Source organism: Eptesicus fuscus, chromosome 20 (assembly GCF_027574615.1).
Source record: "Eptesicus fuscus isolate TK198812 chromosome 20, DD_ASM_mEF_20220401, whole genome shotgun sequence".
NCBI classification, from domain to species: Eukaryota; Metazoa; Chordata; class Mammalia; order Chiroptera; family Vespertilionidae; genus Eptesicus; species Eptesicus fuscus.
Genome location: NC_072492.1, coordinates 49,110,588 through 49,129,490, shown reverse-complemented (window position 1 = coordinate 49,129,490; position 18,903 = coordinate 49,110,588). Strand labels below are relative to the sequence as shown.

Sequence of the window (18,903 nt, the reverse complement as noted above, 5' to 3'; positions counted from 1 at the left end):
GAGGGAGAGATAGAAACATCAATGCTGAGAGAAAATCAACGATCAGCTGCCTCCTGCACGCCCCACCCTGAGGACTGAGCCCGCAATCTGGGCATGTGCCCTTGACCGGAATCGAACCTGGGATCCTTCAGGCCGCAGGCTGATGCGCTGTCCACTGAGCCACACCAGCCAGGGCTAGAACTTTTATTATTTGGGTATTGGGCCTCCTATCACTTTTCTTACTTTTTTCCTCCTCTTTATCTCCTTTACCTTCCTTTCTGGAAGTATTCAGAATTCACATATTCCCTTAACATGCCTGACTCCATGAGCCACCACATCTTCAATGCTGCGTGGTTTCCTTCAGACCAAGCGAGACTCCATTTAACTCTCCAGTGGGAAAAACCTCTGGCCTTTTGCCAGGGTTGGGCGGGGCAGACAAGTGGCTGAAGTGTGTGGAAATGAATCATCCTAAACAGCTTTCTACCAGTCCTTATTACAGTTAACCCCTTCATCTCATTGCCAACATGCCCGATATTCCTAACCGTTAGTACAAATTGCTTCCGTTCTTGGCTTCCCACCGGAAGCTGAGCAGTCAGCTATCTTGAGACGTTAAATCCGTTACCTCTTATCCTCTGCTTTCAATTTCCGGGATTGTGTCGCTGTGGCCTCCAATCCTCTCCTCCCCGGCTTTGTGCGTTTATGCTTTTAAAAATTCTTTTTTTAAAAAAAAAATTCTTTTATTAGCATCTGAGTGGGGTTTCAGGAAGGAATGTAATTCGATGCATTTGTCCACTCTGTCATCATCCAGAGGCCTATGAGGAATGTTTAGTTTAGTGTTTTTAGTTTAATGATGTTCTTTTAAATTTTACTCGAGCCCTAGCCGGTTTGGATCAGTGGCTAGAGCATCGGCCTTCAGACTGAAGGGTCCCGGGTTCGATTCCAGTCGAGGGCACATGCCTGGGTTGCAGGCTTGGTCCCCAGTTGGGGGTGTGAGGAGGCAGCCGATCTATGATTCTCTCTCATCACTGATGTTTCTCTCTCTCTCCCCCTCTTCCTTCCTCTCTGAGATCAATAAGAATACATTTTAAAAAATAAAATAAAATTTTACTGTAAGCCTTCTTCATCAGCTGGGCTCTGATAAGCAAGCACCGCCACGTGGTTCCAGGACCCACATGTGCACGTATGATGAGGTACACTGTCATCCTTAGCTCCCGCCATGTCTCTCCACCCGGAGGGCGGGACTTTCCTCTACATGTGCTCTCAGGCTTGGGGATCACTGTCAGTGATGTGGACCCACAAACGATTTTCCAGCAGCGGAGCGCGATGGTGAGTCTCCACCGCGTACACGTCACAGTGGCCGCGAGCTGAGTGACAAAGGGAAGACGGGGGTGAATTGGAAGACAACGGTATTGCAGGTGGATCCAGCCACTTGCATGCAGTGTGGCTGGAGAGATGAACGCAGATTTGAAAAGTATTTAGGAACAAGATGGCAACTGGGTCCAATTTGGATTCCAAACTAATAAAAAAAATTGCTGGGAATACTTTTAAGTACCATAGATTAAAAATACTTAAAACCACTATGATTTATTATTTTTTAAAAAATATGTATTTTATTGATTTCTTACAGAGAAGAAGGGAGAGGGATAGAGAGTGAGAAACATCGATCAGCTGCCTCCTGCACACCCCCCACCGGGGATGTGCCTGCAACCAAGGTACATGCCCTTGACTGGAATCGAACCCGGGACCCTTCAGTCTGTAGGCCAACGCTCTATCCACTGAGCCAAACCGGTCAGGGCCACTATGATTTATTTTAAAATAGTTAATGCATTAGAGTAAATACAATACTATGGCAGCACAATTGAGATTAATGATAAAATCATTTTAGATTTTGTAATTTTTGTTTCCTATTGTTACCACGACCAATTACAACTGTGCAGAACTTTATCACTTGCACTGAGTAATACAATAAGCAAATAAACTGTCTGCTGTCAAAACTAGCTCATTTCTGACAAATCATTTACCTTTTTAAGAAATTAACATTTCCAAGAGGTTGAAAAAAACTTCCCAGTAATAGGTCTATAGAAAAAATATTTTAAAACCCTTTTAAGTCTTGAAAAGCTTCGGGCTCTAATTGTCTGAATCACAAGCACTAATCCCAGACCTAGAACATCCCAGCTAATATTTAAAATTCAGTCATCAGCTTTTTGCAAGCTCAGTTCCCGCTCAGCTCAATTCAGGGCATAAATGTGTCTCCTTACAGATTCCTGAAATACAGCTGGAACAATGTCCATCATGGCTTTTTTTTTTCATAAAATAATTAATCACCTAAAAATGGTTTTGATTGCAATGACAAAACCAGCCTGTGATGTATAATTACCACATCTAATAAATTTTGATGAGGAACTTACTTGAAATTCATGCCATTTCAGATAGTGAGAAATAAGCGAATCTTTGTATTTTTACAAAGATGCTTACACAAGATTGTTTCAGAACATGGAATACTTGCAGTTTTCATTACTCAGTTTTGTAAAACCATAATCCACCTCTTAAGTGAAAAGTGTCTATAAGTACTTTTCAAGATTTTAATTCAACTTAATGATGACCTTATATTTCTAAAGAATCTGATGAGGTCCATTTCACATACAGACAAAGAAATAAATTGAACTTTATGAGATGGAAAATTTCAAGCATATACAAAACAAACATATTCAAACAAAGTACAAAGAATTGAGTAACGAGCTGCCATTTGCAGCTCCTATAGATAATAACCTATATCATTGTTAATATAACATAACAATGATCAACTCCTCGCCAAGCTTGTAAACGTAGGGCAATCAGCGGGCACTGAATGGAGCTTAACTGCTGGGTGGTCAGGGAAAGAGATGGAAAGAGCCCAGCCCGGTCACTGCCTCCCAGGGGCCAGGAGTGCACTGAACTGCTGTTCCTGCCGAGCAACATCAAGGGCCTAACACTTCAAGGGAGTGGGGGTGGGACTTCACAAAAACAAGCCTGTCAGTCACTAAAGAGACAAGCAAATCACACGCCTGGGGCGGGGAGGGGGTTACCAGTACCCAGAGTTGCTACAATGTATTATCTAAAACATCCCATTTCTTTTTTTCTTTTTTTAATATATTTTTGCCCTGGCTGGTGTGGCTCAGTGGATAGAGTGTCAGCCTGCAGACCAAAGGATCCTGGGTTCCATTCCAGTCAAGGGCCAAGGGCATGTACCTTGGTTGCAGACTCCTCCCTGGCCTGGGCCCTGGTCAGAGTGCGTGCAGGAGGCAACCCATCGCTGTGTTTATCTCACATCGATGTTTCTCTGTCTTTCCCTCTCTCTTCCACTCTCCCTAGAAATAAACTTGCCCTAGCTGGTTTGGCTCAGTGGATAAAGCATTGGCCTTTGGACTGAAGGGTCCCGTGTTCGATTCCGGTCAAGGGCACATGCCCAGGGTGGGGGTCCATCCCCAGTAGGGGGTGTGCAGGAGGCAGCCGATCAATAATTCCTTCCCATCATGGCTGTTTCTATCTTTCTCTCCCTCTCCCTTCCTCTGTGCCCTGACCAGAAATAGAACTGTGACCTCTGGTTCATAGGTTGATGCTTAACCACTGAGCCGCACCGGCTAGGCAATGCATTTTTTTTAATCATGAGAACGGAGACTACATGACCCATCCCTGACCACAGGCATGGGCTCCAGGAAGCTTTTGGGGAAGACGTGCAACTGGATAGGTGAGAGCAGACTTGCCCCTCACAGGTGAGAGCAGAAAGCTGGGGCTGGTCCCTGCAGTTCCTGACCGTTGGGGGGCGCTGGAGAACTTCACAGGTCTCAGGTCTCTGACCAGGAGCACTGCCCACTGGAGAAGAGTCCATCTCACCTACTGTCACCAGGGGGCGGCCGGGGGGGGGGGGGAGGAGCTCAGGTGCCCACCCTTCCCCTCCGCCTGCTGACACGGAAGCCCCTGCCAGACTCCCGGTGCTCTCCCTGCGCCGAGACCTCAGCTGGCCTGGTTTTGTAGCGGGAATGCGGGGCTTGAGGGTCCTGGCCGCCAGGGCAGTCGCCGAGTGAGTGGGCGCACAGCCTCAGCTCCGCCCCCAGCCTACCGTCAACCCGGAGCATCCGGGGCCTCCACCCTCCCTCTCAGCTGTCCGGGGAACCGCTCATTGCACCCAAATTCCCAAACCCTGGAAAGGCCCCAGATGCGCACACCACCATCATTCTTTCCATGTATTTGTGTTGATTTCAGAGGGAGGGAGAGGGAGAGAGAGGAACATCCATGAGAGAGAATCATGGACCAGCTGCCTCCTGCACGCCCCCCACTGGGGATCAAACCCGCAGCTCCGGCCTGTGCCCCATCGGGAATCAAACCGTGACCTCCGGGTTCTTAGGTCGGCCTCAACCACTGAGCCCCGATTCCTGAGCGCCTTTTCCAGGGGGGCTGCCCCACCGGCCTCGCAGCAGGCGGGGTGTCTCCCCGCGCCCCAAAGCCCCCACGTGCCGCCCCTGGACAGCACCGGGAAGGCCGGACGCTGGCGGGAGCGCAGGGAGGGCGGCCGCAGTTCAAGGACCTCCGGGCACAGGGCGGAGCCAGGGGCCGGGGCGACTCTCCCGCCTCCCCAGCCCCACCCGATGGAGGGGCGGCTTCCGGAGGCCCGGTCGGGGCAGCGCGGGGAGGCGCCCGAGGTGGGGGCGGGGCGGGGGCAGGGCAGGGCGGGGCGGGGCCGTTGCCTCCGGGAGGCGGCTGGCTCCCGGGCCGGTCCAGCAGCAGACGGGGCGCCCGCAGGCGGGGCTGCATGGGGCTCCCGCGCGGCCCGCTCTTCTGGCGGCTGCTCCTGCTCGGGGCCGTCTGCTCGGGGATCCTCCTCACCCTCTTCTCCGCGGCGGGGAGGCCGCACCGGGGGCTCCGGCCCGGGGCCAGGTAGGGCTGCCGCGCGGAACTCACCCGGCGGGCGCAGGGACGGACGGGCGGGCAGGGCCGGCCCAGGGTCCTCGGCCTCTTTGGGGCGCCTCCCAGCGGGGACCCCGGCTGCGGCCCTTTGAACCTCCACTCTGGTGCTGAACTCGCGCTGCCGGACCGACAGCCCGTCCCAGGGGAGCCCTGCCCGTGCGCCTGTTGGGTGAATCCCCTGCGTCCCGAGGAGAAACTCTTTTGGGGGAGAAGGCGGGGTCGTCTGCGTCCGATCACAAGTCCCGTTTTTGCGGGGAACTCTCTCTCGGTAACTTTTGGGGGCAAGGACCCAAATCTCCCGGCTCCCACGTTGCCAGGATCCCCAGCTCGGCGGTGCCGGGCCATCCCTCCCGCTGGCGCCGTCTCTGCCTGCCCGGGCGGCTCCCTCTCGCCCGCGCTGTTTGTTCTGTTTATTTGATAAGCGCCGCCTGGGCTGGATCCCACGAAGGGGTGGATCCCAGGGAACAGGGGCCAGTTCTGGGCTCCATTCAGGTTTTCCTGGCCGAGCCTCCCGCGCTCTGCCGCCTCCCAGCGCCCTGGGCACCTGCCTTTCCTGTGCGCCCCGCGGAGAAACCTGAGCCTGCCTTGGTGGGTTCCAGCCGCTGGAGCAGCCTGCCAAGGGTTTGGCTTCACCTTGGAAAGCGGACAGAGCCCGGATGGCGGGCTGCAGGGGCGCCCGCAGCCCTGCGAGGCCTCCCGGCCCAGGCTGTGCCTCCCCAGCGCCTCCGCACCTGTCCCTTCCTCACTCAGCCTTGCTCCCTTGCTGCAGGTATAATGGGATGAAAGCAAAATCCGTGCCTGCTCCCAGGGCGTAAGGTCAGAGGACACCCACAGTTGCAAAACAATCCACGCTCAGTCCCTCTAGAATAAAGGGCGCTCTAGCCAGCAGGTCACGCCTGAAGTTATGGAATCTCCTTGTGGTGGGAAATTACATACGGAAAAGGACTGGAGAGGGGTGAGCTACTAAGGAAGGGGATCTTGTGAATTTTATGTAAAGACTAGAGGCCTGGTGCACAAATTCATGCACCAGTGGGGTCCCTTGGCCTGGCCTGTGGGATCAGGCTGAAATTGGCTCTCCAATATCCCCTGAGGGGTCCCAGATTGCAAGAGGGCACAGGCCAGGCTGAGGAACCCTGCTGGTGCACGATCGGGGCTGGGGAGGGATGCGGGAGGTTGGCCAGCCATGGAGGGACCGTGGGAGGGCTCCTGGGCATGTCCGGCCTGTCTCCCTCAGTCCCAATCGGCTGGACTCCAGCAGCAAGCTAACTTACCAGTCGGAGTGTCTGCCCCCTGGTGGTCAGTGCATGTCATAGTGAGCTGTTGAGCGGCCTTAGCGTATCATTAGCATATTACACTTTGATTGGTTGAACGGACAACTGGGCACTTAGCATATTAGGCTTTTATTATATAGGATGTTTTAAAATACAGACAGCCCTGGCCAGTGTGGACCTGTGATGTCTCTCTCTCTCTCTCCTCTTCCCTACCTCCCTTCCACTCTAAAAACATCCTCTGGGGAGGATTAACAAAAAAATAAATAATATACCATTAAACGTCCTTTGAAAGTATTGAATACACTTTAAATAGGAGGTTTGCTGAACACCCACTATACCTCAGCAAGGCTTCTGTATGTATGTATTTGTTTACTTTTGGGTAAGCCTCACCTGAGGATATTCTTTCCCATTGATTTTTAGAGCGAGTGGAAGAGGGAGGGAGAGGAAGAGACACACACACATTGGTTGGTTGCCTCCCGCAGGCACCCTCACTCCTTCCCGCCTCCCCCAGTGTGTCTGGAAGCCCAGGGAGTCCTAAGAGCTGCGAGGGGCTGGAGACCTGGGTACTGAGGGCACCCTAGAGATGAGCAGGCCTCCCTGAGACTAGGGGGGTGCAGGGCAGTCCCCACCTCGTCCCCTGCACCTCTCCCCTCCTGTCTGCATCCTGCGCTGGTCCTGTCAGGCTGTCCTCCGGCTGGCCGCGTGTTAGAATCCCCGGGAGGGGCCTGCCCATCAGCTCAGTCTCAGGGATGGGGCCTCGGCCGGGTGCTTTTCAGCTCACTGCGGGGTCTAGGCCGAGAGAAACGTCTCAGTTCCTCCCCAGAGGCCCTGCTGTGCCCACGGACAGGAACTACAGGATTGAGTGGGTGGCCAGGTGGCTGGTCTGGGCGGGGAGAGCGGCGCCCTGCTCTCTCTGCCCTGCCCTCCAGGGTCTCAGAAACCTGCAGGGAGGCAGGTCACAGACTTCATTGTGACTCGGCTGTCCCCTCGCTCAGAAGCAAACAACAAGGGCTTTTGTTCCCCGCACACTGCACACCCCTGACCTCCCGCCTGCTCCTGTGCGGGGGGCAGGGGTGCGGAGAGGCCCGACACCCTTCCAGTGGGCAAGGGCCCCTCTCTTTCCTTCCCGAGTAGAGGTTCCCTTTTGCCCTGGGGCCGCCTGGGAGGTGAGGCTGGGCCATAACTTCAGCCCCTGCCCCCTGCCGAAGGGACACTGGCCTAGAGGCTGGTAACCACAGTAACATTTGGTTAGAGGACACGGTGTGAGATAACAGGTGCTCTGTTTGGACTCACAACTGGGTGACACGTGACAGGATTATCGGTCATGTCAACATGGTTATCCCTGCTGTCCAGGCGTGGACTCAGGTTCCGAGTTTAGTAACTTCCCGAGGTCGTGGACTACAGACATCGGGAGTCAGTGGCAGACCTGCCCTTTACCGCGACCCTGAGGGCTGGAGCCAGGGGGACCCCTCCCCCCCCCACCAAGGGCACCCCCTTATATGGTCACAATTCCAGGGGGCTGGCAAGCTTTCCTCTTCTTTTTTGTTTGTTTTTAATCCTCACCTGAGGATATTTTTTCCCATTGATCTTTAGAGAGAGAGTGGAAGGGTGGGGGGAGGTGGAGAGAGAGAGAAACATTGATGTGAGAGACACACATGGACTGGTTGCCTCCTCCAGGCACCTGGACCAGAGCCAGAATCAAACCTGCAAGAGGTACATGCCTGGGAATCGAACCCTCAACCCTTCAGTCAGAGGGCCGACCTCTAAGCACTGAGCAACCAAACACGCCGTATCTTCATCTCTGAACCACCGGCCCTGTGAACGCACATTGCTGCTGCTTGCCGGGGTTTCTTCCCTTCCGGCTGATGCAGCGCGTCAGACGTAACTGTGAGAGTACTCTGTGCCTAGAGAGAGAGAGGGGCACGGGCAAGAATCAGAGCCCAGAGATAGGGTCAGAGGGACGGAAGCCTTTGACCCTGACGGAGCCAGACCCCTTGACGTGTGCCTTCTCTCCCAGGAACACCACAGCATCTCAAGCGTCCGCTGGACCCAAGGCAGCGCAGTCTGGGACAAGGAAGGTACAGTGGCCGCTACTCTGCTCTGAGCATCCTCAAGTCAGCGGGGAGGAGGGGCAAGAAGAGCAAACCAAGGACATTCTCACGAGACTGCTGGGCAGGAGCTCTCCGGACCCCCGCCCCCGGGGCCCCAGAATGAAGCAAACAGCCATCAGGGCTCCTCACACCTGGCTACTAGGGCTCTCTGCACCCCGAGAGAGGAGGACGGATCAATAGGTTCCCTGGGATACAGCCAGCTAAACATTTCTTGGAAGTCCTGTGATTTATCTTTAAAAGGCCTGTGAATTTGAGATTCTACTCCCCCAGATGCCTTCTTACTATGAAAGTCACACTGAAACCGCTCGCCACAGAGTTGACACCAAACCCTGGGAAGATGACCCGGGTTTGCCTTGAGGGTTTGAGACCCGTCCGGCCCGGCTCTGTAGCTGAGTCGATGGCGGCTGTGGGTCGAGGTGCCATCCCCAGCACGTGACCTGTGTTCTCAGACATAAGCCTCATGGCAAAATGTGGCACAGAGGGTCAGGCACCTCGCTCAGGGCCGTGCAGGGAGAAGAGGTGGCACTGGGGTCAGCCCCCAGAACCTGCTCTGAACCACTGAGCCGCACAGCCAGGAGGACAGGTGTCCTCAAGCGTCTCCTGAGTGCTTGGCCAGGTCATCTTTTTCCTTTTTTAATTCATTTTTATTGGTTTCAGAGAGGAAGGTAGAGAAAGAGATAGAAACATCAATGATGAGAGAGAATCATTGATTGGCTGCCTCCTGCACGCCCCCTACTGGGCACCGAGCCCGCAACCTGGGCACGTGTCCTTGACCAGAATCGAACCTGGGTCCCTTCCGTCCGCAGGCCAATGCTCTATCCACTGAGCCACAGCAGCCAGGGCCAGATCATCTTCACATTCCTCAAGTCCTTTCCCCCTGGAGCTGCTTGATGCTAAATGGCGTATATCCCCATCCGGTTTCAAAGGAGGATGTGAGGTAGCTTTTAAGTACATATAACAAGGCAAAAACATAAAAAGAGTAAAATAAAGAAACGTGCGAAGGAAAAGGCAGGCTGGAAAATGAGATGGCTGGTAAGTGCTGACAGATGTGCCACCAGGCGTGAGACAGGCCAGGTGTCTGGCCCTGACCTTCCTGGCGGCCGCAGTGAAGGAGACCGCCGTCGGGTCCCTGAGGGAAAGCCGCCGGCTGCCCGAGTGCCGCACACCCTCCTGGTGCGGAGACAAGCTTTTCTCTGGGAACCCCGAGAACAGGCCCGGGAGACGGGGCCGCAGTGACGCTGCGCGCTGTGTGCTGTGGAGCGCCCGCTATGAAACGTGGATTTCCAAAGTTCCCACAGGACTGTGCTCAGGAAACAGTCTGAGCGTCGCACAGATTGTTTGCTTCTGAGCCAGCGCCAGTGAGAGCACCAGGTGACATGCGAGAGCCACCCCCAGGAAGGGACATCGAGGAACACACCAATGCGTACCCGCACACTCCGCCTGCCCCATCGCGTGGTAAACCCTCTTCCTGCCATTTCATAATAGCTCACGAGCCGCCCCCCGCAGATGCCCACTCCACAGTGGCTTTCTGAGGTCAAACGCCATACTTAGCAGCGCTCACGTCCCGAGGCTGAGCGGCTGTGGGCTGCGTCCCGGGTCAAGGGTGCGAGTGCTGTGCCGCTAGCCCCGTTTCCCCAAAGCCCTGGCGCTGACTGCACAGCTTCGCAGTGCGGTGACAGGAACGTCTGTCACATAGCAGAAGCGGCCACGCGCAGCTCTTCCCGGCACGGCCCTGGATCCAACCAGCACTGTAACAGGCCCTGCAGGGTGAGAGCTGCCCCGCCCAGGCACGGGGGTGTGGGACTCTGCCCTGGGGGTTGCAGGTGGATGGGGCTGGAGCCTCCTTCCAGGTCCCCATGTGCCCAGGCACCGTGAGGTTTTGTTATGTTGTAAATCAGAAGACGCCTTAATCAATAAGCCAAATTTATTTGGAGTCTTTTTCATTTCTCTAGCTAGCCGGCCCAGAGGAAATATAGATTCTCAAATTCTGGGGCCCCAAATAGAGGAAGTCTTTCCTATATATACCTTTTTCAGTTCTGTCTTCTAAATTTGGAACAAGATTTCCGGACCTTCTAAGAAAAAGTCCTGTGTGCTGGGACAGGGCTGTGAGACCATATCTCGAGGCCTGGCCTGGCGCCAGCACTGACAACTCTGTCTGGGACATAGTTTATGGCCTCTCTGGAATGGGAGTAGTCTTCTTTTCCCTATTATTTAAGCAAGCAAGCGTTTACAGAAGCCAGAATAGCAGGGTTAAAATTTCAAACAGCAGATTTTACCCAAGATGGAGGTTACTATGCTTCAGTTTCCTAGGGCTTCTGGAGCACATGAGCCAACGCGGTGGCTTAAAATGAGAGACATTGTTTCTCGCAGTCCTGGAGGCAGAAGTCTGACACCCAGGCGTCTGCAGGACTGTCTGGGGGACCCGTCCTGGCCTCCTGCACCTCCTGGGGCTCCAGGCCTCCTCGGCTTGGAGCTGCGTCACTCACTCTCTGCCTGTCAACACATGGCCTCCCTTAGAGGGGCACTGAACTTGGGGCCCACCTGAATGCAGTGTGACATCTCAACAACCTACATCTGCACAGGCCCCACTTCCAAATAGGCCGCGTTCCGAGGGTCTGGGCAGACAGGGACTTCGGGAAGACACCGTTCAACGCAGCGTGAGCAGCGGCTGGAAGAAAGACACGCTTGCGTCTCCCGCAGCCCTGTCTCGCCAGCCCCGCAGTGAAGATGCCAGAGCTCACAGGATAAATCACAGGCTTCGATCCAGGCCGAGGATCCCAGAGACTCAGCTGGCACGCCTCCTCCAAAGGCGGGCAGGTCTCACCCGTTCATGGGAAAACACCCCGAAGTTTCCCCCGGAAGTGCAGGTGCAGGGGCAGGAGGCAGAGCCAGCAGGCCACAGAGATGTGGCATCTAGGGGGCTGGGCAGGGGAAACCCACAAAGCTCTCTGATCCCCAAGTCTGGAGGAGGGAGGCCACCACTTCCCTCCCAACCCCGTGGGGCCTTCGAGCTCCTGGAAGGCTCCCACCCACCCCAGCCCCGAGTTCAGGCCTCTCATCTTCTCACCCACAGAGCAGGCCCTGCAGACACTCGCTCGCTCGGGCCATTCAGCAGCACCCCCACTTCCGAGCTCTGTTCAACTTCTCCCAGCCAGTGCTGCTGGCCGGGGGCCTCTTCTCCCAGGAGCTCTGGGACAGCCTGAGCCAGCGCAGAGCCCCCTACGGCTGGCAGGGGCTCCCCCGCCAAGGTAACCCTCAGCCCTCTGGCCCCAGCTGGTGGGTCGCTTCCTCAGGCTGTTGGCCCTGATGCCCAGACCTTCCTGCCCTCACAGCACTGGGATGTGGGACCCCCGCCCGTGTCCCTTTCCTCCCAGGAGGACCTGAGCTCCACCCCCAAGCTATGCGACTCCTGCTTACTTTCCAGGGGCTCAGCAAGAGGGGCTTGGCTCCCCGCCCACCCCCAGGACTCTCACCATCCGGGGCCTCCCTGGCATAAAGTTGGCTGAGACAGGGCATGGGGCCCCAAGCAGCCTGCCGACTGTGCTGCTGTCAGACCCTCCCCGTTAGCTCCGCCCCCACCCCCATGCCCAGGTTATTCCTCCTGGAACACAGTCTCCAGAGGCACCTCGGGCACAGCCACACCTGTCCCCCACCGGCCCCTTTTCCCTCCTCAGGCCCCACTGGCATTGCACCCCTCCCACCCTCTGTGCCTCCTGGGGGGGCTGTTGTCCGGATGCCAGCCTCTGCATGAGGTCCCCCTCCCGCCCCACAGACATCGCCTCCACCCTGAGCCTTCTGAACAGCTCCGAGAGCGCCCAGCTGCTAGGCTCCAGGGAGCCGCGCGGGGCCTGCATCCGGTGCGCCGTGGTGGGTAACGGGGGCATCCTGAACGGCTCCCGCCAGGGTCTCAACATCGATGCCCACGACTACGTGTTCAGGTATGCAGAGCAGGGGCAGGGAGGAGGGGAGAGGGGCAGGGAGGAGGGGAGAGGGGCAGGGAGGAGCGGAGAGGAGCTGCCCCCCGAGGGAGCATCCTCCACGGTGTGGGCCACGCAGCAGCCCCAGGCGGCTCTGCAGTTGTTACAGGCAGACAGGCATGGACACAGGCACGTGCAGACAGACATGCCACGGCACCTGAGGGGAAGGAACCGCCAGGACAGATGTGCCCACTGCACAGGGCGTCCCTTGAAGTCTGGAGGAGTGGGTGCTGGTGCTGCCGTGGCCCGGGGAGTGGTCCGTGAGGCTGGGACGGGTGTGGCGGAGCCTGGGGGTGGGAGTCCCACACAGGGTGGGGTGACCGCCAGGCCAATGGGCTCTGTTTGGACCAGACTCAATGGTGCTGTGATCAAAGGCTTCGAGAAGGATGTGGGCACCAAGACCTCCTTCTACGGTTTCACTGTGAACACGATGAAGAACTCGCTCATCGCCTACAGCACCGAGGGCTTCACCTCCGTGCCACGCGGACAGGTGAGGCCTGAGGGGCGCCACGGTTCCCGGAGCCCCCTCCACGGGGAAGCCCAGGGTTCCTGAGCCCCGGCTACTGGCTGCGCAGCTATGCCAGGACCGTGGGCGCGGGGATGGAGCTGAGGAGGGGGCCTGGGCAGGGATGCCCACTGCTTCAGGCGGCACTGCACCACTTCCGGCTGGGGTGAACGGCTGGCATTTAGTGAGAGCCAAGGGGGGGTTAGGCACCCTCCACATGCCCAGCCCCCTGCCTGGTGAGGAGGCTCAGGCTCAGAGCCCAGAGACCACTGGGGTCCAAACCCAGCTCCCCTCCAGGCGCCTCACAGGGAAGGGCATTGACTGGCGCCACCTCGCCATCAGAGCAGCCCATCTCCAGCTGCAGCGGTGCAGGGCCCCTCCGGCGCAGACCTGGGGTTCCCAGTCTCCCATGCTGCCCCCAGAATAGCGGGTGTGCCTTCTGAATCCCCACAGCGGCCTGTGCAGGGAGCCGAGGTTCAACGAGACTGAGGAACGTGCCCAGAGTCATGGCTGGGGGGAGCACCTGCTACCTCCAGCCTCCTTCAACCACACCCAGTTTCTAGAACAACACACTTCCCCTCAAGAAGGTCTGGGTGCCCCATGCAGGTTAGGAGATCCCAGGATAAGGGGTCCCGTCATGCTCTATGGAGCTGGGTTGGGTTTCTAGAAGCTTCCTCCTCTGAGAAGGAAATGAAGGAGTGTCCTAGCCACAGTGTCTCTGCCCCCGTCTCTCAGTAGAACTTCTCTAGGCTCGTGACAGAACCAAGTGGGGCAGCTGCATTTCTGATGTGGCCACAGTGCCTGTATGAGTTACCCGCTGCTGCATTAACAAAATACCCCCCACACTTGGTAGCTTGATTTACTTATTTTTTAATATGTCCTTATTGATTTCAGAGAGGAAGAGAGAGAAACATCAATGATGAGAGAGAATCACTGATCCACTGCCTCCTGCACACCCCCCTACTGGGGATGGAGCCCACAACCCGGGCCTGTGCCCTGACCGGGAATCGAACCGTGACCTCCTGGTTCATAGGCCCACGCTCAACCCCTGCGCCACAGCAGCCGGGTATTAGTAGCTTTAAACAACACACGTTTACAATCTGACAATTTCCCCGAGTCAGGAATTGGAAGCCCCTTAGCTAAGTGTTTGGGCTCAGGGCCTCTCAGGCGGCTGCAGTCATCGGAAGGAAGGCCCTTGTCGCATGGGCCCGCTATGGCTGCTGGCGTCCTCATGACGGCAGCTAACGTCACGAGGGGGTGACCCGAGGAGGGGGCAGGGCCTTCCACGCCTGGTCCCAATCGCACACCGCCACGCGTGGTTTCCTCATTAGAAACACGTGGCTCCTCGCCACTGAGCCTGGCCCGTCCTCGGAGGGCAGGGCACCCCAGGATTTGTGAGCCGGTGCCGCACCACCAGATCCTGCGGTGGCGCTGCGGGCGCAGGAGAGAACGCCTGGCGGGCAGGGCTGGGTGGAGGCCGTCCCTGCGGAGCAGGACCAGCCGTGGCCTTGTTCCCACCCGGGCTCGGGTCCCTGCTGTCCCGACAGGACCTGCGCTACATCTTCATCCCCTCAGACCTCCGTGACTATGTGATGCTGCGATCGGCCATTCTGGGTGTGCCCGTCCCCAGTGGCACCGATAAAGGTGACAGGTGAGCAGCCACGCAGGGCAGGGCGTGGTGAGGCCGTGGCCGTCGCTGCCCCGGAGACCCCGTCAGGAGGGAGGTGGGCGAGGGCAGGAGCAGCTCCCGGAGCTCGGGGTGCTGTTCCCCCCCCCCAGGAGAGCCCAGCTAAGCCTCACGCCCCGGCCCTCCTGGTCCGCTGGCTGCAGGCTCGAGGGGCCGCTTTCCGGAAGGGAGCAGGCAGACCTGGCTTCTGAGCTCCAGGCTGCTGTCCCCAAACCAGCCTGCCACCAGCCGGGAGGAAGCGGAGGCTGTCTCCACGCCACTCCTCCTGGCGGCACCCTCCCAAGACTGGCCATGTGGCCGGCGTCCTGGGAGCGGGAACAAAGGGCACTCTGTCTGGTCTCCCGCTTCCTGGGCAGAGGCCTGTGTCCAGCTCTTGAGCCACGTCCTGGCCCTCAGCCCGGCCCTCGCCCGGCGCTGCTGACCGTTTCTCTGAGTGGGTCCTGGGAAGTCTACCCGACCCCGGGCCACACAATGTCCCCGCCTATCTCCGAGCTCCCCCAGCCCGGGAAGGGCGCTTCTAAGGGGCTCCTTAAAGGTTAGCCCCTCCAAGGCCAGGACAGCACCCCCAGGCTGGCCCCGCCCCCGCCCCGCCCCGCCCGCCCTGTGATTACCCCACAATCGCTCACAATGCTGCCGGGGTCATGAGGGTGGGCTTTGTGACACGGGCGGGGACCAGGCTCTTGGGGGTGCTGGCTCAGAGACCCGGGGTGCTCACAAGCCTTCCCAACACCAATGAGCTCCCCCTCCCAAACCCCTAATCCGTCCCCTACCCAGTCCCCCTCCCAGTCCCGGACCAACCACAACGGCAGCCCTGCCAACCAGCAGCCCTACTCCAGCTCCGGTGGCTCAGCCCCTTCCCCATCCCCCACCCGGTCCTCCTCCCGCGCCCCCTCTCACCCTCCCACCCCCACTGTCTCGCAGCCCCCCTCCCGGGCTCCCTCCCTGAACCCCAGCCCTCACTCCCAACACGTGTCTCGAGCATCTCCCCAAAACGCCACCCCACCCCCCTCCAAGTCTCCCTCCCAATCTGGCCTGAAGCCTTCCTCCCGAAACTCCTCCCAGACTCCCCCTGGGCACTCCTCCAGGTCGCCCTCCTTCAGCCCCGTCGGCTCAGGCTCCTACATCGGGTCCACTTCGGGTATCCCGACCCAAATCACCCCCTACGTGCCCCGCTTCCTGAGGGAGCCCCCCTTCTTCCAGCCCCCCACGTCTCCATTGCCCCTGTGCCCGACCCCCCAGTACGAGCCCCCCCCATCCCCCCAGCGCCCCCCGCCCCCAGAGTCCCTCTACTTCCCCCTCCTCCCGCCCCCGCCCCACTACCCCAACGCCACCTGCAACTTCCGGACGCCTCCCAACCTGTTCACGCCCCCGTGCTCGCTCACCTACAAGCTGCCCACCGAGGTGCTGGTGGGCGCGAGGCCGCCGGTGGTGCCCTCGGTGCTGCCCGCCACCTTCTACACGCCCTTCTCCCGCTACTACTCGCAGCCGCGCTTCTACTACCGCTCCCTGCCCCGCCGCCGCTCGGGCGGCTACCCCGCCATGCAGTATGAGAGCCTGAACCGCTCCGTCCGCTTCCTCTCCAAATAGGCCGCAGACCTACTTCGGACCAGAAGCCCCTGCCAGCAAATTCAAGCTGCTCCATCCAGCCTTCATCAGCTACCTGACAGAGAGGTAGGTGGGCGGGTGGCAGCGCCCCCCCCCCCCCCACACACTGCAGGCCTGCCCTCAGGCCCACCTGCCCTCAGGCCCACCTGCCCTCAGGCCCACCTGCTGTAACCCAGCCAGAGCCACGTGCCAAGCAGGTGCCAAGGCCTTGTTATTGGTCTAGTCACTACTTCAGTGCCTCGATGGAGGCGGTGGGTGTCAATCAGGGGAACAGGAAACCCGGGAGAACTCGAGGCCTATTTGCCAGGGCTGTTTATTTTTTTAAAATAGTTATTGATTTCAGAGAGGGAGGGAGAAGTATAGAAACATCAGCGATGAGAATCATTGATCGGCTGCCTCCTGCACGTCCCCCACTGGGGATCGAGCCTGCAACCCGGGCTGTGCCCTGACCGGGAATCAAACGGCGACCTCCTGGTTCAGAGGTCGATGCTCAGCCACTGGCCCTTTAAAGTGTCACTAGGGCAGCAGCTGGGTGAGACCTGCTGCGGCCGAGGGAGCACCCCGGGAGCAGGTGAGGGGCAGGCGGGCCTGGGCAGGCGGGAGCCCAGCAGTCACAGCCGCGCGCAGAGGAAAACACGGCCGCGGCCAGGTCTGCTGGAGGAGCGCGGATGGGAATCCAGGGCCGAGGGCAGCGCCTGTGGCCACCAGTGTGTGTGGGGGGGGCGGGGGGGTCACTTCTTGTGCTACCTCACCAGTGACTCCAGTGGTTCCTGTTTGGCCAAGAGTGTGGGACAGGGAAACTCGGGTCTCAGACTAAACGCAGGCCGCCCGTGCCCTCGCGCTGCTTCCTCACCAGCCAGGGGGGCGAGGGCAGGAGGCGGCAGTCAGGCTGGACTCAGGCTTCAGAGAAAGCAGGCTCCTGCTGTGGCTCTCCTGATGGGCCCCCTCCTCCCCCTCACCCCGTCACCTGAGGAGGTGGTTCAAAGGAGACAGGTCTCTAGCTCACGGAGTTCTCCCCAGGAGACTTGATGGGAGTGGCCTTTGTGAGTTGTTCTATCAAGCTGGTGTGTAAGACCTAAATGTCTGTTTCAATGCTGTTTTGCTTCCAGGTTTTTGAAATCAAAGCGGATTATCTCAAAATTTAAAGACTTATATATGCCTAGTACTGGGGCCCTCATGCTGCTGACAGCGTTACACACCTGTGACCAGGTAAGAGGCCTTCTCTCAGGAACCCACAGCAGCAGAGTGCAGGTGTGGATGGAGCTGGGTTTATCCAGAGCCCTACACCTCAGACCTGCTGGGCCTGTCCCGGGGGGAAAGAATCCCCCAGCTGCAGGAGGGGTCTAGGGAAGGCATGGGGGAATCGCACCCAATACCCAGGGTCCTTTATAGGCCAGCCCCCTGCCCAACACTTCCTTCTTTCACGCCCTCGTCCCAGGGCAGCCACTCTACGTGGTGTCCAAGGCCCATGACCAAACTGCTCTCCTGAAAGCAGTCTTCTCAACAGAACTGGCTGGGACAGCAGGGTTAGCCCGCCCCCCCCCCCCCCCACACACACACACAATCGCTGGTCACTAAGGGCCGTTCCACAGGAGCCACAGGGAAGACTCGGCAGTTTTCACAGGCAGGCAGTGACCCACACTGAGGCCACACGACTCTGGGCCTACCCCTTGTCCCTGCCGTAAAGTGGGAGTCTCATTTGTGAGCTGCAACCGTTGTTCACCAGCATCTTCACACAGGCATATGGTGGGGGGTGGGGGTGGGGGCAGGACTGGGCTTTCCTGAATTCCTGTCACTTGACATGAGTGTGCACACAGCAGCTCAATGCCATCTTTGTCCAGGTTAGTGCCTATGGATTCATCACAAGTAACTACTGGAAATTTTCCGACCACTACTTCGACCGAGTTAAGCGGCCACTGATATTCTACGCAAACCACGATCTGTCCCTGGAGGCAGCGCTGTGGTGGGACCTGCACAAGGCCGGCGTCCTGCAGCTGTACCAGCACCGAGCTTGATCCTTGCTGAGCTGGGGACCCGGACCCCTTCAAAGGGGCCGAAGCCAACTCACCGAGACCCACTCCTTCCCTCAGGTGACACTGAGGTGGATTTGTGACGATCACTGAAGCCCGTTCATTGAAACACCCTATCTTGCCTGTGGCCCATCCAAGAAAACCCCTGAGTCTGAGACAGACAACCCTCTGGGTCAAGGGAGAATGGACTGCTCCCCTGGATTTGTTTAAAACTGAAGATAACACTCCCAAGATGTGACTGTCACCCTCACCAAGGGGCAGGCATACTGCAAGGCCAACAGGTGCTGAGCAGCACTGGACGTCAGTGGAGGACTCAGCCACACTCCATCACCGGCGCCTGCACACTCCCAGCCAGTCCTCCACGAACATGCAACCTCCAAGGCAATTCAACTCAAGGACACGCCTTCACCTTTCTGAGACCATGACCCACATACATGAGTGCCACGAGAAAGAGGGAGCGCAGAGGGCGGAATGTAACCTGAAACCAGATCATTGCATAAACGATGGATGGCCATCTCCGCTGTGTGTGTGTTGAGGGAAGTAGCATGCCATACCATGCAGGGGTGTAGCATGGAGATCAGAGAACAAGAACCATGGAAGGTTCTGGTATTTGATGGGGGCGCCGAGTGCACAGAAGGCTCCCTGCCTCTGAGGGGATTCCCGTTACAGACATAGTGCCACCTGGTCTCCAAAAGGATGGCACCCCGTAATGAACCCCCCTACTCCGTATGGAACATCATGGTGCCAACAATTGGAATTTAATTGACAGGCAGTTTCACTCAGGCATTCTATAG

At 58.0% G+C, this 18,903-nt stretch overlaps 2 protein-coding genes across 2 annotated transcripts; both read left to right on the top strand.

Annotated features, from left to right (window-relative positions):
* Positions 1 to 4,709: 4,709 nt before the first annotated feature.
* On the top strand, positions 4,710 to 18,625 carry ST6GALNAC2 (ST6 N-acetylgalactosaminide alpha-2,6-sialyltransferase 2). The gene is made up of 9 exons (XM_008155176.3): positions 4,710 to 4,893; positions 8,212 to 8,272; positions 11,379 to 11,553; positions 12,078 to 12,243; positions 12,634 to 12,772; positions 14,335 to 14,438; positions 16,062 to 16,145; positions 17,189 to 17,288; positions 17,921 to 18,625. Exons 1-9 carry the CDS (start codon positions 4,769 to 4,771, stop codon positions 18,092 to 18,094), a joined length of 1,128 nt encoding a protein of 375 aa, XP_008153398.2. The 5' UTR covers positions 4,710 to 4,768; the 3' UTR covers positions 18,095 to 18,625.
* Positions 15,192 to 16,066, top strand: LOC129147318 (uncharacterized). The gene has a single exon (XM_054708943.1). The coding sequence runs from the start codon at positions 15,207 to 15,209 to the stop codon at positions 16,059 to 16,061; it is 855 nt and encodes a 284-aa protein (XP_054564918.1). The 5' UTR covers positions 15,192 to 15,206; the 3' UTR covers positions 16,062 to 16,066.
* Positions 18,626 to 18,903: the final 278 nt, after the last annotated feature.